At 36.5% G+C, this 14,318-nt stretch overlaps 1 protein-coding gene across 1 annotated transcript in view; it reads right to left on the minus strand.

Annotated features, from left to right (window-relative positions):
• The window catches only part of LOC113113025 (protein kinase C epsilon type-like), a 90,877-nt gene extending 76,880 nt beyond the window's left edge, over positions 1-13,997 (minus strand). The window contains exon 1 of the mRNA XM_026279129.1: positions 13,650-13,997. Within this exon, the coding sequence (XP_026134914.1) occupies positions 13,650-13,997 (348 nt within the window). The remainder of the gene's footprint in view (positions 1-13,649) is intronic.
• Between the last annotated feature and the right edge of the window lie 321 nt (positions 13,998-14,318).

Raw genomic sequence — 14,318 nt, forward strand, 5'->3', positions numbered from 1 at the left:
AACATTAGCGTGAATTAACTAAACGAGCTTACAGATCAGGGTCCCACTTTATATTAAGTGACCTTAACAACTTTATACTTACATTTTAAGTAATCATTTGGCACAATGCACTTATTGTGTACATACATGTTTTTACATTGTTCTTTTATTTTTAAAATACCTGCATGAAATTACATCATTTATAATAACACTTTTATTAATTAATAACACTGTTATTATCCCTTACACCTTAACCCATCCTTAAACCTATTCATACCACCAAAACCTTACCCGTATCCCACCTCAATAGCAGGAAAAGTGTTTTGCAATACAATATGAACACAATAACATTGTACTTATTTTTTGATGCAAGTACATATTAGTTAAGGCCACTTAATAGAAGTCAAATCATGAGTGTAGACTTGAGTCATGCTTTTGAGACCACTATATGACCTACCACCTCTCATTCATTTGTTTCAATTAGACGCTGCCCATAGAAATGTACTACGAGTTCACCTACATTCACAAAAGCACTTCTCTTAAGGATTCCGTTTTTTCTTCTTTTTAGTCAGTGGGGACTTTTCTAAGTTTTATTTACGGAAGGTGAACTTGAGAAAACTTGTTCTTCCCTCTTATTACATCCCAGAATCGACAATTGAGCACCAACTTGGAGGAGGAAGAGGTGTTTGTCACTTGGCAGGTAGTATTCATTGTATAACTAAAGGAATAGTTCTCCCAAACATGAAAATTTGATGCTTATCTGCTTACCCCCAGGGCATTCAAGATGTAGTGACTCCTACACAAACAAAGATTTTTAACACGAACCATTGCAGTCTGTCAGTCTTATAATGGAAATGAATGGGAATCATAGTTAAAACATACAATAAAACGTAAAAAACAAATGAAGGTCTTAATTTGGTTCTGTTTGTTTTTTTGTGTGTATGTTTTAGCTGTAATTCCCACCACTTATATTATAAGACTGACAAACTGCAACAGTTTGTGTAAAAAAATCTTTGTTTGTGTTCTACTGAAGAAACAAAGTCATTAACATCTTGGATGCCCTGGGGGTAGACATGTGCCGGTATTCGGTAATGCGATATATCGCGGTAATGAATATGCACGATATTGTTAGCGTGGGCACTTCTAAATACCTTGAAATAATTATATATTACAAATTATTCAGAATTTGGAATGCATTTTAAGAATACGTTTCCCATCAACTGTTTAAAATGCACAACACTGCTGTATGCTAATTGAAAGAGCATGTGCACTCTGATGTAAACAAGCACGCATGAGAAGCACATGAGGAACACGTGAGACAAAAGCACATTCACTCTCTGACAGCAGATGGCGCTAAACTACAGAAAATGCAGCCGTTACCCTGGAAACCCCATAAATAAAGCAGCTGCTACTTTCTAAACCATATTTAAATAATTTTACATAGCTATTCAGATTTGTGTATTCGCTATGGTGTTCATCACAGAGCCAAAATACTTAAATATTTATTTACATATTTCAATATTTATTTATTTTTATTTCTACTACAACATGCCCTAGATATTGTTTGAAAGTGTTTTGATTCTTTATTGTTCATACACACTTTACATTAGGGCTTCATTAGTTAACAAACTCCCAATGAACAATTCTGAACATTCATTAATCTTAGGTATTCCAATATTTAATTTAAAAGTTGCAACTGTTATTTAATGAGCTACCACGAACTAAGACTTGTATTTTTTTTTTTTTTGAAGATTAATAACTTCTGTAGCAAATGTAGCTATTGCTCATTGTATATAAAACATTAGCCATTTTTAAATCTAGACTCAAAACTCATCTGTTTAGCTGTGCATTTATTGAAAGACCACTATGCGATGTCCGAACTGATTACAGTATATTTTATGTATTGCACTGTATTTTATGTAAATTCATTTTTTATTTTTAAACTGTCTTAAATTCCTTTTAAGTCATTTTTTTTAATCATTTTAAAAGTTCTAAAATTTCTTGTTTTATTTTTGTGATCATTTTTCTTCATGTTTTATTTTTACTTTATTTTATGTAAAGCACTTTGAATTACCATTGTGTACAAAATGTGCTATATAAATAAACTTGCCTTGCCTTGAATGTTAATGCATTAACTAAGGTTAACTAATGAGGTCTTATTGTAAAGGGATACCTATGGGTCTTTATAGTTCTTTTGCACTTTAATGTGTAAAACTTGTAACTTTATTTATTTTTCTGTATTGCTTTATTGTATTTAAATGTTCAGTTATTTTTGTTATAATTTTAATACCGTGATAATATCATATACCGTGATAAATGCATGATCAATTAATCGTAACAGGAAAATTTGATACCGGCATATCCCTACCTGGGGGTAAACAGATAAACCTTAAATTTTCATTTTTGGGTGAACTATCCCTTTATCTGCATTTCTGTCATAACATCTCTCTAAAGATTGTAGCATGGTAGTGATACAGTATGTCAATGTTAATGGATTTGGTACATGCCTGAATTGCTGCTGCTGCTGCTGCTGCAAAGTGAGTATAGGAACGGGCTGCTGTCAATACATATGCAAATATGGTACTGTAAGTTTTACGACATAGTGCTGATGCACAACTAGCATATATAATAACATGTAGCAGATATATACTGGTGGAGCTGGGGAATGGTTTCAGAGGAACTCTGAAAGCAAACTGTGAAATGCTTTAGTGAATGCCAAACAGCCATTTAAAAGTAAAGCAGCAAGCTCATTGGCTGCGTATGCAACATGAACCAATCAGCTTGTGCGAAGTAGTTTAATGCTGTAAATATCATCAGTTTTAACAACTTATCAGCCTGTGTCATCTAGTTTCATGACAGAACTTGGTATTTATTTTGTTATTGAGAGGAAAGCACTCAGCACATATTTACATATTCATATAAACACTGCTCTCAGCAGTATCGGCATGTTTGCTAACAGTGAACCACTGCTCAGGTATATCACACTTCTTTTTACCCTAAAGAAAAGAATGGAAAAGAACTTTGCCATGACAGGGATGATTTTTTTTTGTCTGTATTCTCTAGTTTTGTAAAACCTTCCAACACTGGTCCGGCTGCATTTGCACTCCAACATGCTCACAGAAGCAAGCGTGTCTTTTATTGGATCTCACCAGGGAAAGATGAATTACAGGCTTGCGTTACAGCACCACACTGGTAAAAATGAGTTACTGCAGGCTCTTAGATTAGATCATATGAGATCAAATGACTGCTCCACAATAAATTCATTTGCTGACAATTAATCATAATTTAATGATTTTCACCAATTCTTCTTCTTCTTCTTTTTTTTTTTAAGTTTCCTTTCTAAAAATCCTACTGCATGTTTATAATTTTTTATTGTTGGCATTGTTGATGATGTTGAATAATAGTTTCAGCCCTACTATTGGAGCAAATGAGAATGCAAAAATCACATTTTCTATAGTCTGCCATTCATCAAGGTTCACTGGATTATGATTTAATTTTTGTAATTTTTTTACATTTTTTTATCTGATTATGTAACCCGTTTAATGTATGCTAGGGTAAACCTACAGTTTGCATGATGTAATTTGCATCATCAGCATATGTGTGCTCTGTACAGTCTGCCTTGAAATGGAAGAAACAGAACAACAACAACAGCATCAAACTAATGGAGACACTGCGACAAACAGATGCCAGCAATGACTAGTGCATGTGTGAGGAGGTTAAGAGATACACACAACACAAAATCCACAAGATTAAACGTTTACAAAGACTTTTTGATCACTCATAACTTCTGGAGAGAAATGGTGCAGACTGGCCAAAAAAAAAAACCTTTCTAGTAGGGGTGCTCCGATCTTGATCGGCCGATCGTTATGCACATCTCTAATCAGCGGTAAATTGTGCATAACGAGATGTGCATAACGATTGGACGATCGGGATCGGAGGAGCCCTACTTTCTACTGTGAGTGGGTCGAGCACCTGTGTTTGTCAAATAGAGGATAATTTAAAAGTTGTCATTCGTCTATACACAAATGCCACGCGTTCACATTCAAACTTAAGTATCCTTTAGGCTTCAGGTTTATGGTTAGCAAGTTATCAAAATAGATGGTATCCTTAATAGCGGCTATGTTTTTACAGTAATGTTTGTTACCTACAGTGCCGACATGCCTTCAGCCACACATTCACACATTCCTCATTCTGTGGGAATCAAAATCGGTAAGTGAGCATGTGTGTCTTGATATCAGTGAAGGCATCAGGTCCCCCAGTCTCACCCCACCGCCTCTTCTCTGTCCCCCTCAATCTCTCTGGGAAGTAAACGTGGCAGAGTGAAAACAGGAAGCCCAGGCTACCGTGTGACTCAAACGCACCGCTGGTATTTTTAGCTCCAGCCCGGCAGTACCCCGGCCCCTGTTTCCTCCGGGGCCACCGGGAGGATACTATGGTCCGCTCCTCTGTTGGGCCCCTCGGGGAAACAAGGTCAAGCTAAGAAAGGGTCCTGTCAATCCAGACAGCTTATGTATTGGTCCTGTCTGTCAATTGTGGCCTTAGTGCAGTGGCATTTTAAAGATATAAATATCAGAGCACTGCTGTGCGATCTACACATGACACCAACATGAGATAAAGGCTCAGATACAACACGGCCCTACTACACCACAACCAAAATCAATACTGAGCTTTATGTATCATATGTATTATGTAGAATCAAATATGAGCTATTTTACAATGGCATCCAATTAGATTTTAGAATGGGAAATATCCATTTTATAATAGTAGTCTTACATTTGTACATTTTCATTTGTTATAAATAATCACGGTGGTGTTTCTGGTCCTTCATAATCAATCTGTCCATCAAGCTCACGATTAAATTTCATATTTTAAATAGCCAATAAAATCTGATGACAACGGTCTCATAAAATTGTGCTTCTTGGGTTCAAATAGTGTTGGATCTTTTGGTGTCCGTTAAGTTCAATATAAAAAGACAAAATTATCAATAATGCCTTTCATTTGTGAGGCAGATTTACTAGATCAATAAAAACGTGATATTGGTTATTTAATAAAACTGTGATATAAACAAACTGACCAATGTTCAGTAAAAAAAATAAAAATAAAAAATAAAAAAACTAGATAGTATACGATTTTTTTTTTTTTATTCTAGTAGCCAAAGCATATAATATACTGTCCACCCCACCTTGGTATAATATCAATAGCACTAAAATTGTAGCAATGAATTTCAGCAGTTAGCTACAAAGAAAGTTTGAAGTTCAGGTTCATTCCTTCTCATATTTAATCAAATCATCAAGAGTCGCGTTTGCCTTGTTAAAGAAAAAAAAGCAGTCTCACATTATTAGCTGCTATTTCCTACAGCAAGAACATCCTAAAAAAAGACACTAAGGGTATGGACAACAGTGTCAACAGTTTTGAGAAGCAGCCACAATACTATTGTTTTCTGCAGACCTGTGTCAGAATTATAAAGGTACAGTAAGTGGAATATATATATGTCTCCCAGCGCTGCTTAACCCTACAGACGCTGGCCATATGTCACCAGTGGTACAGTGTCCCTTTCCCACACAGCAACAAACCACTGAGAATGTGGAGAGTACAGATTCTCAGCTGCTCCACGACAAAGCTAACACTCAAGTGCAATTTCATACACACATGATTCAATAAAACCACTCAGCAAACCATTTAATAAAATATGAGGCTATCTATTTATTTTGAGAGCTTCACATCCAGGAGCTGAGAGCCCATTCTTTGTGGTAAACCTTTCAGGAAACCAATCCTTCAGTGAGTGACACTTTCTTTCTGTTTGTGGTGATATTTACACCTGCTCCTGTGTTGCTCCAAAGGTTTACATAAAGTTCACACACTATTCTGTTCTCAACAGCGGTATCAATGAACAAACAAATTAATAAACAAACAAAAAGATGTATGGGTGAGCAGACAGGAGAATGAATTAATAAATTAACAAGCAAAAAGAATGATAAAAAAAAAAATAATAATAATAATAATAAACAAAAGGTGAAAACTACTGAAAAAAAAGATGAACTAATGAACTTATGAATGGAAAAAATTAACTAATAAATGACCAAACTGGTGAATGAACAAAAATGAGTAAAAGACAAAATAAACATAATAACAAATAAATTAACAAACAAATAAATGAATGAGCAAACATAAATACACAATAAACAAACAAACATACACACAAATAAACGGACAAATTAATGAGCGAAAAAACTAATGTATCAACAAACTAATGAATGAAAAAAATAATGCAAGAACAAACAAAATAAATGAAAAAAAGACAAATAAACCAATCAATGAACAACAAATAAATACCAAAAAGAAAAATGAATTTACAAACTAATGAATAAAACAAATGATTAAATTAATTTAAAATCTAAATTTATGAATGAGTGAACGAACTAATGTAAAAACATTTTTTAAGCAAATTTAATGAATAAATGAATTAATGACTTAGTAAACAAACAAACAAGCAAACAAAATGATTGAACGAGTGCACAAACAGTAATTGTTAAACAGTAATTATCGGTGGAGTTTGCAAAGCAAACAAACACATGTAAAGGGAGACATGAGAGAATAACTGTATTGACACAAATGATAAAGAGAAATCAGAGAGAAAGAAAGATAAATAATGAGATCTAAGAAGAGGGTTAATGGTTAACAAAAACTGCAAATCATAATGAAACCTTGATAATGACAGGCCATGATTAAACAATGGAAGAGAAGGTCAGAGAGAGAGAGAGAGAGAGAGAGAGAGAGAGAGAGAGAGAGCTGATGGCTGGATTGCACTCCAATTTATTGTGAGCCACTGCCTCTCAATTACTGACATTACAACAGGTTTGAGTAATTGTACAGAAGAAAGCCTCTCTGTTTCGGCTAATCAACAATTAACCGTCATTTGTTAACCACTGGATAATACATGGGACTATAACCATTAGGTGAAGTGTGTCAGTCACAGACGGACACAATGAAAACTGTTAACATTGTGATTGTGGCACTATCAAAACATACTAAATACAAGCAAGTACAGAAATCACACACTTCTCCTTTAACACTGTGTTTAACACCTTACCTCCATACTTCACACTGGAGAATGATCCACAGAATTAGCTTTGCATCATTTAGGTGTTGAGTACGAAGGGTTAACTTTTGAGCTGAATGAGCTTCTGTTCAGGCGTAGGGTTAAGTGATGGTACTTTACTTTCTGACCACAAGCACGCAGCAGCTAAATACATTTGTTACTTTTCTTAAATCTGTTCTTTACACGCAGGTTCTCTAAGGTTCTTTCCTGGACAGGATATTTCATAATTACACATATCACATGCAGTGATTTGTAACTGAGGACATGCTCATAGGCATTGCTGGCTGTGGTGACTCCTGTAAACCGGTTTGCTATCTAATTCATCAGGGATGACAAATAAGAAACACCATTGACGATTTAAAAGTAGGGCTGTTGATAGGAACAGCCATTAGGTTACAGTGCCTTAATGCATGCTTAGACACATAGGCCTTTTCTCAAATGGCACAGAGGGACTTGTTGCTTCGCTGTCTTATCAGGCAATGACTTTGCAGGCAACGTTTGCCCACAAAATCATCTCACAAAACTGATTTTGGACAGGCTTCTGAGGCAGAGTAATGTTTTAATGATCTATAACAAAACAGAATGATTTTTGGAGATAATTAAACGAAAATCTTATTACTAAAAAAATGATTTCTCGGCTAGAAATAACATCAAAAGTGCAAAAAAAAGTTGGTCAGAAACATACATTTACACACAAACTGACCACAAAACACAACTTTTAAATGTCATCTTTATGTTGTTTTTTTATGTTTATATGGAATGGAACGCACAGGATTGTGGGATATCAAAAGTAGAGAAGGATACATCTATGCTGCCTTCAAAATTCAATCAGATGAAGGCATCTCAAGAGACAGGAATGAAGCTGACATTCAGACATGCGTTGATGCCTGTCTACCTTGGAATGCATCCTCCGAAGGCAGCATTTTTAGCTTTCGGACGCAGCTTGTGTGCACATGCCCATTAAGTCCACAAGACTGTAGGCTGTCCCATTCATCATTTTAGCTTTCAGAAGGGTGCTCGCAAGTGCATTGAAAATGGCATGACATGACGAAAGTGTGGCCTGCGAGGGTTTAGTGTGCAATTTAGGACCGGGTCCTATAATGTTGCACAAGCAAAATTTGAGAAGCATATAATAACAATTTACAGACAGTTACATATTTATTATGTAAGATTTATGATAGCCAGTGCCCGAACTCATTCTCTCAAATGGTTTACAGCTTATTTAAACCGAATGCCCTGGATTTGTGTGTGGTTAAAGCTAGTTAAGGCAAATCCATGTAATCTCTCTCAAGGAAAAATGAATTGCATTCCAAGTTTGACAGTACTTCCCCGTTCTCTACTTTGAGCTTTGAGAAAAAAAAAAGTCTTCCAGACTCAGCCCATCCACTTTCTAAAGTGTCAGTCTAAGACATGGTTTAAAATCAAGCTGCTCTTCCAAAACCAAGTGCACACTTAAAGACTCCTCGTCACTTGGTTTCTGTCGTGTTGGTGTGTGCGTTACACAACTAAAAGCAGACTAGCCATGCTAGTAGAAACACTGTCAGAGAGTAAGAGTACAGAGTCTCAGCAGACAAATGCATACCTTCAAGAACTGTAAACGAAACTGAAAAAATGTAAAAATCATTTGGTTCTGGAACCAGTTCTGAACACTAGTCGGATCTCAGTTCACAACCCTTACGACAGACAGACAGACAGCCTTTAACTTATTCTGAAGTTGACACAGCCCGCAGACCTCGGCCTTCACACCTCCAACTGGTCCCACCATGCAGCTCTCAGTTAAAGCAAATGGAGATGAAAAGCTCCGGCAATGAGCAGCCTGGGATGAACAACATACCACTGGCATGCCCTTTAGAACAAAATAAGCCTTCAGTGTGCAAGTGCAGGCACAACCGTAGAGGAGTTGGCTTTGAAATATGTGTGAGTGTGTTTGTGTGCATGTAAAAGGTTCGTGGGAAAATAGGTGAATGAGTAATTTTCGTAGTCTGGCCAAACCTATCCAACCTTTCTCACACTTTCACACAAATTGCTTTCAAATTATGCAAACTCTGCATGTGAGTCAGTTATAGCCTACCTCTGCACACATCTGTCACACAGATTGATGCTCTTTTTCTCTTCGCAGACTATCAGGCACTTGCTTGTCTTGACAGATACTCGCTATGACACACAAAGACACGCAGTGCCGCTGCTAGCCATTTTGGTGCCCTAAGCATAATTCCTTTATGATGCCCCTCCACCCCGACCCCGAGAAAGAAAAAAAAAAACTTTGTTTTTGCCAGTTTAACTTTTTATTAGCAAACATAACTCAATACCAATAACACACAATAGCAGCATCACAGTATAAAACTTAAGAACACTAAAAAGAGAAAAAGAAAATCTTTACAGCTTTGCTGACTTTGTAAACAGTCAACAGAATAGCAAAATAAAAAAATATATCAAAATAATCCAGACTTTTTTTTTTTTTTTTAATTCAATGTCACTTTGAATAAATTAAATTAAATAATCATCAATAAGTACTAGGGCTGTCACTTTTGTGAAAAAATCATTTTCGATTTTTAAGACATAAGTGTTCCTTGAATCGATTGTAAAATCATTTTCCATGTCTAACAAAAAGACGTTTCCTTTTTCAACGTCAATAAACGGACGAACGCAAAGAGAGAGCTGGGAACACTCAAGTCAGCAATATTTCTTATTTATTGGCATTAAGTTTCATGGCAAAATGTTCAGGGTCCAGAGAAGAGCGTTTTTTATTCACTATATGTCCCGCTGTTGAGAAGACGCGCTCCGACCGCACTGATGTCCCAGGACACTCAGGTACAGCTGTGCAAGGTGGGGGTATTACTGCCAATTTTCCACCACAAAAGCCGGTTGCTATCAGCTTGCAATGGTCCTTTTCATAACTCAGAATCTCTTGTAACTAGATGCGGGAATTAGGAGAATTCGCGTCTACCGTGCTGCGAGACCTCCAGACGCGCGGAAACACGTCTTTATATTGTAAGTTATAATAACATAGTTTGCTGATGCTAACATTAACGTCAGCAAGTTCGAGGCGCATTACGATTAGCAGCAGCACGCACATGCAGCACATTTCCCGTAGACTAGACCGGACTATATAGAGAAATTATTAAATATCTTTCTTGTTCCCCCTTTTTTGTTACATATACATCGATAAAATGTGCCTAATATTTCTATAGGCTAATGAAATAATACCAGCATAAAAAAATCATTAGGCTATTTTTGGTGCCCCCTCAGCACTTGGTGCCCTACGCACAGTGCGTGATGCGCGTGTTGGGAGCGGCGGCGCTGAAGACAGCTCTGCCAGGAATCCTGCTTGCCTGAGGACGCAAGGCTTGGGTAGGGTTGCACCAAACGTTTGTATGTTCTTACTTAACATGGGCCGCTCATAGCAGGGGCTTAGCAGCTACTAGTTTTTGAAAATATCTCTAGTTAATTTGGTTTCATCATTTGTTTTTAAAGCACAACTCCTAGACTGGGAACCCTTAGTAAAGTAATCTGTAATCATATAATACAACATTTGCTTTTATTAATCTAATAAGCAATTGTAAAAAGCTGAGCATTTCAGTTTTACCTTAACACAGGTTTGTGTTTAAAACTTATTTTGCATCATGTAAATTATACTGGTAATACATCAAATTACCATAATAAATACATTTAAATTTACATGTAGTAAGTCATTTAGCAGATGCTTTTATCCAAAGTAACTTTGGATAAATTTTGGGAAATTTGTTATAAAAGCCAACAATATTTGTAGTACACACACACACACACACACACACACACAAAAAACAGGACTTAAAGTAGTTAATCTTGAAATATAATAAATGGTGTATTTAAATAGTCATTTTTGCAAATTATAATAACTAAAATTAATTAAAGGTGATAAATGAATACTAATGCAACAAAATGTGACTTTTTATGTAATTAATAATTTATTTTTAAATAAATACATTTAAGTAAATAATTATTTTTGGAAGTCAAAGATGACATTGCGGACACGGAAGTTTTTTTTTTTTTTTGCTGAAGAAAGAGATGCTAAGAAATAATTGAATCATGTGATATTTACTCTTATTCAATGCAAATGAGCACAAATGACAAAATCTGGGACTTGTGAATAAAATTATACAACATAAGCTCAGTAATATATATAGCAAGTGTTTTTTTTTTGGGGGGGGGGGTATAGTATTTTTGAATTACCCTCAATGTTACAAATGTGAGATTTTTAGTACGGTGTAAGCTGTAAATTAGTGATCATGTAAGCCTCAAGCAGTGTTAGTTTTATTTTAGGACTAGTGTAACCAGTATTGCAAGCAGTATTTACTTTGTGAGCACTACCTAAGAAGACCTCAACATTTAATCTGTCAATAAACTATATAAACTGAGGATATTTATGGAGGTAAATTAATAGTGTCTACACAGTCAAATCCTCTAACGTACTTATTTTTGGAGGAACCTAGAAAGCAACACAGCTCAATGCAGCTTTAATAAGAATTAGAGTGCGGTTACCTTCGAAATGGACCCTATGAAGACATTCATTTCCTTGTTTTTGATTTCTTTTCATACTGTCTCTATGCATGCATCTGCTTATATTTATACATTACAACTCATATTTCTGACAACATCTCTGTATTTATGTGAACCCTTGTGCAAACTGATCAGATCAGCATGCCCAGATTACCAACACAGAAGAATGTATAAAGCTCTCTGTCTTTAATAATGGGGGCCAATCCTGTCCCGATCCAATCTGAGATGCAACATAAAGGCAGACGACTGTACTTCTCAACACCACAATGGAGCTTATGACGGCACATCAATAATTCACATCTCTGTCTGTGACGGACTACAAAGAGCAGAGCAGTTTCCAGGGTTGCTCGGGGTCTATGGTCAAGCCATGTCACACACTGCACACCTGCCATATTGATGCAGGAAACTGATATAACAACAGAACCATTCACTCTCATTCAAATGATATACAATGCTATTCTATTACTAGATTACTTAGTGCACTGTTCATTGATATTCAATTACTCTATTATACTACTATTGATTGTTTTGACTGAACACGAGACATTCAGACAGGGCAGTCAGGATATGGTCTATGTGCCTTATGTGACTTAGTGTTTGTCAGTGATGATCAAATACAGATTTAGGACTGATTTGATAGCGTTAGAAATGGTGTAAAATGAAAATTATGTAAAAGTTACAATGTAGAAACCTTAGGTTACCTAACAAAAATATCAGATGCACAAATAGTGTCCTAACCTCCATAGATTAAAAAAATGCCCATGCAAAATGACCAATTGCCATGTCTGCATTAATGATGTCTGCATGGCTCTTTGCAGCTGCAGAAATATTTATGATAGGCAGCTAACCTCTTTCTCCGTCTCTATGCAACCGGGGTTATCTGAGCATTCATCTGAAATGATGCAGGTGGCATCAGAGAAAGAGGAAAGCACAACACACACCTGCTGCTGGCGCATGACACGAATGATGCGGAGAGGACATACACGTGTTCTACTTTTGGAGAAACCATATTTGGAACACTGACGTTGACTATGACACCATGACAACTATAGGCTTCTAAAAAGAAATTCTGCAGGTATTTTTCAGGCGAAATGTATTCAGTAGCCCATGTCTTGCGTAATGCAAACTGCATTTCGCGCCTTAATACAATGTTCATATTGTTTAAAAAATAAAAAAATAAAAAAATAAAAAAACAGTGCATCAATGCTCGAGAAAATATGTAAAGTATATATATATATATATATATATATATATGTGTGTGTGTGTGTGTGTGTTTGCTATTTAATTATGATAAATACTAAACTTGATATATTTTCTCGAGTATCGATGCATCAGTTTTTTTTTTAAACAGAACATTGGATTAAGACGTCAAATGACAGTTTGCATTACGCAAGACATAGGCTACTGATTTTTTTCTTCTGAAAAACACCTGTAAAATTCCTTGAGTAATCAAGTAGAACACGTGTATGTTCTCTTCACATCATTCGTGTTATGCGATGTATATACATATATATATATATATATATATATATGTGTGTGTGTGTGTGTGTGTGTGTGTGTGTGTGTATATATATATATATATATATATATGTGTGTGTGTGTGTGTGTGTGTGTGTGTGTGTGTATATATATATATATATATATATATATATATATATATATATATATATATATATATATATATATATATATATACTCACACACACACACACACAAACACTGACATGTATGCATGCTTTTATGTAAAAACAATAAATACTTTTTTCGACTATACCCCGGCTGGAAAATCCAGCTGTTGACTGTGTTTTGGAACCTGGAAGCTAGTTTCTAGCTGGTCATTTGCTGGTGCAAGCTAGTGGACTGTTTTAGACCAGTAACAGACCAACTACAAGTTGGTCCTACTGCTGATTTAAATGACAGTTAATGTTCAGTTCATTAACTGTGTTCCAAATCAAAGCTGCCTGCCGTTAAATGGATTTTCCAGCATGGTTTCCATAATTCGCACCCTGAAGTATCTACAAAAAGACATTACCCAGTCCTCGAAGTGTTTGCTGCCGTTTTGCAGCAGTTCCTCGAACTGAATGGTGCAGTTGGCTACAAAGTCGTCGTAGCCGATCGGCGCGTCGTGAAACACCGACAGCTCGATCCTGCGGCCGTCGTGCACCTCGGTCACAAACTCATCGTGCCAGGCGGGACTGTTGGTCTTCTGCTTGGTCGAGGTCTGCCCCACGCGAAAATCATCTACGTTGAGGGCGATGTACGTGTCCAGCAGGAAGGTTTGCGTCTTGGGGCCGACGGCGTGTCTCAGAGACCAGGCTGTGGGCTTCAGGTCCAAAGCCTCGCAGACCTTGATCTTCAGCAGCCCGTTAAAAACCACCATGGCCACTTTTGAGCGCTTTAGTAACAATTTTCCACTTAAGCGCCTAGTTAATTATCCAACTTCTGTATGCTACGTCACGGTGCGCCGGTTTGTATTCGGGATTGTTCCTCCTTAGGAAATAATAGTAAATGCCCTTCGTCGTCTGCGTGGATCTGCATGCGAAGTGTAGAAGGTCCAGACAGAAAGGGAATCTGTTGCTATGACCTACGGACAACCTGCATGTGATCTTGAAGCTGTCCAAACACCGCTGCAGGCAGTCACCAATGCAAGCTGGAGAGAAACCGGACAGCTACAGTACATCAGCAGCGATACTAGAAGCAT

The sequence above is a fragment of the Carassius auratus genome, chromosome 13 (genome assembly GCF_003368295.1).
Source record: "Carassius auratus strain Wakin chromosome 13, ASM336829v1, whole genome shotgun sequence".
NCBI classification, from domain to species: Eukaryota; Metazoa; Chordata; class Actinopteri; order Cypriniformes; family Cyprinidae; genus Carassius; species Carassius auratus.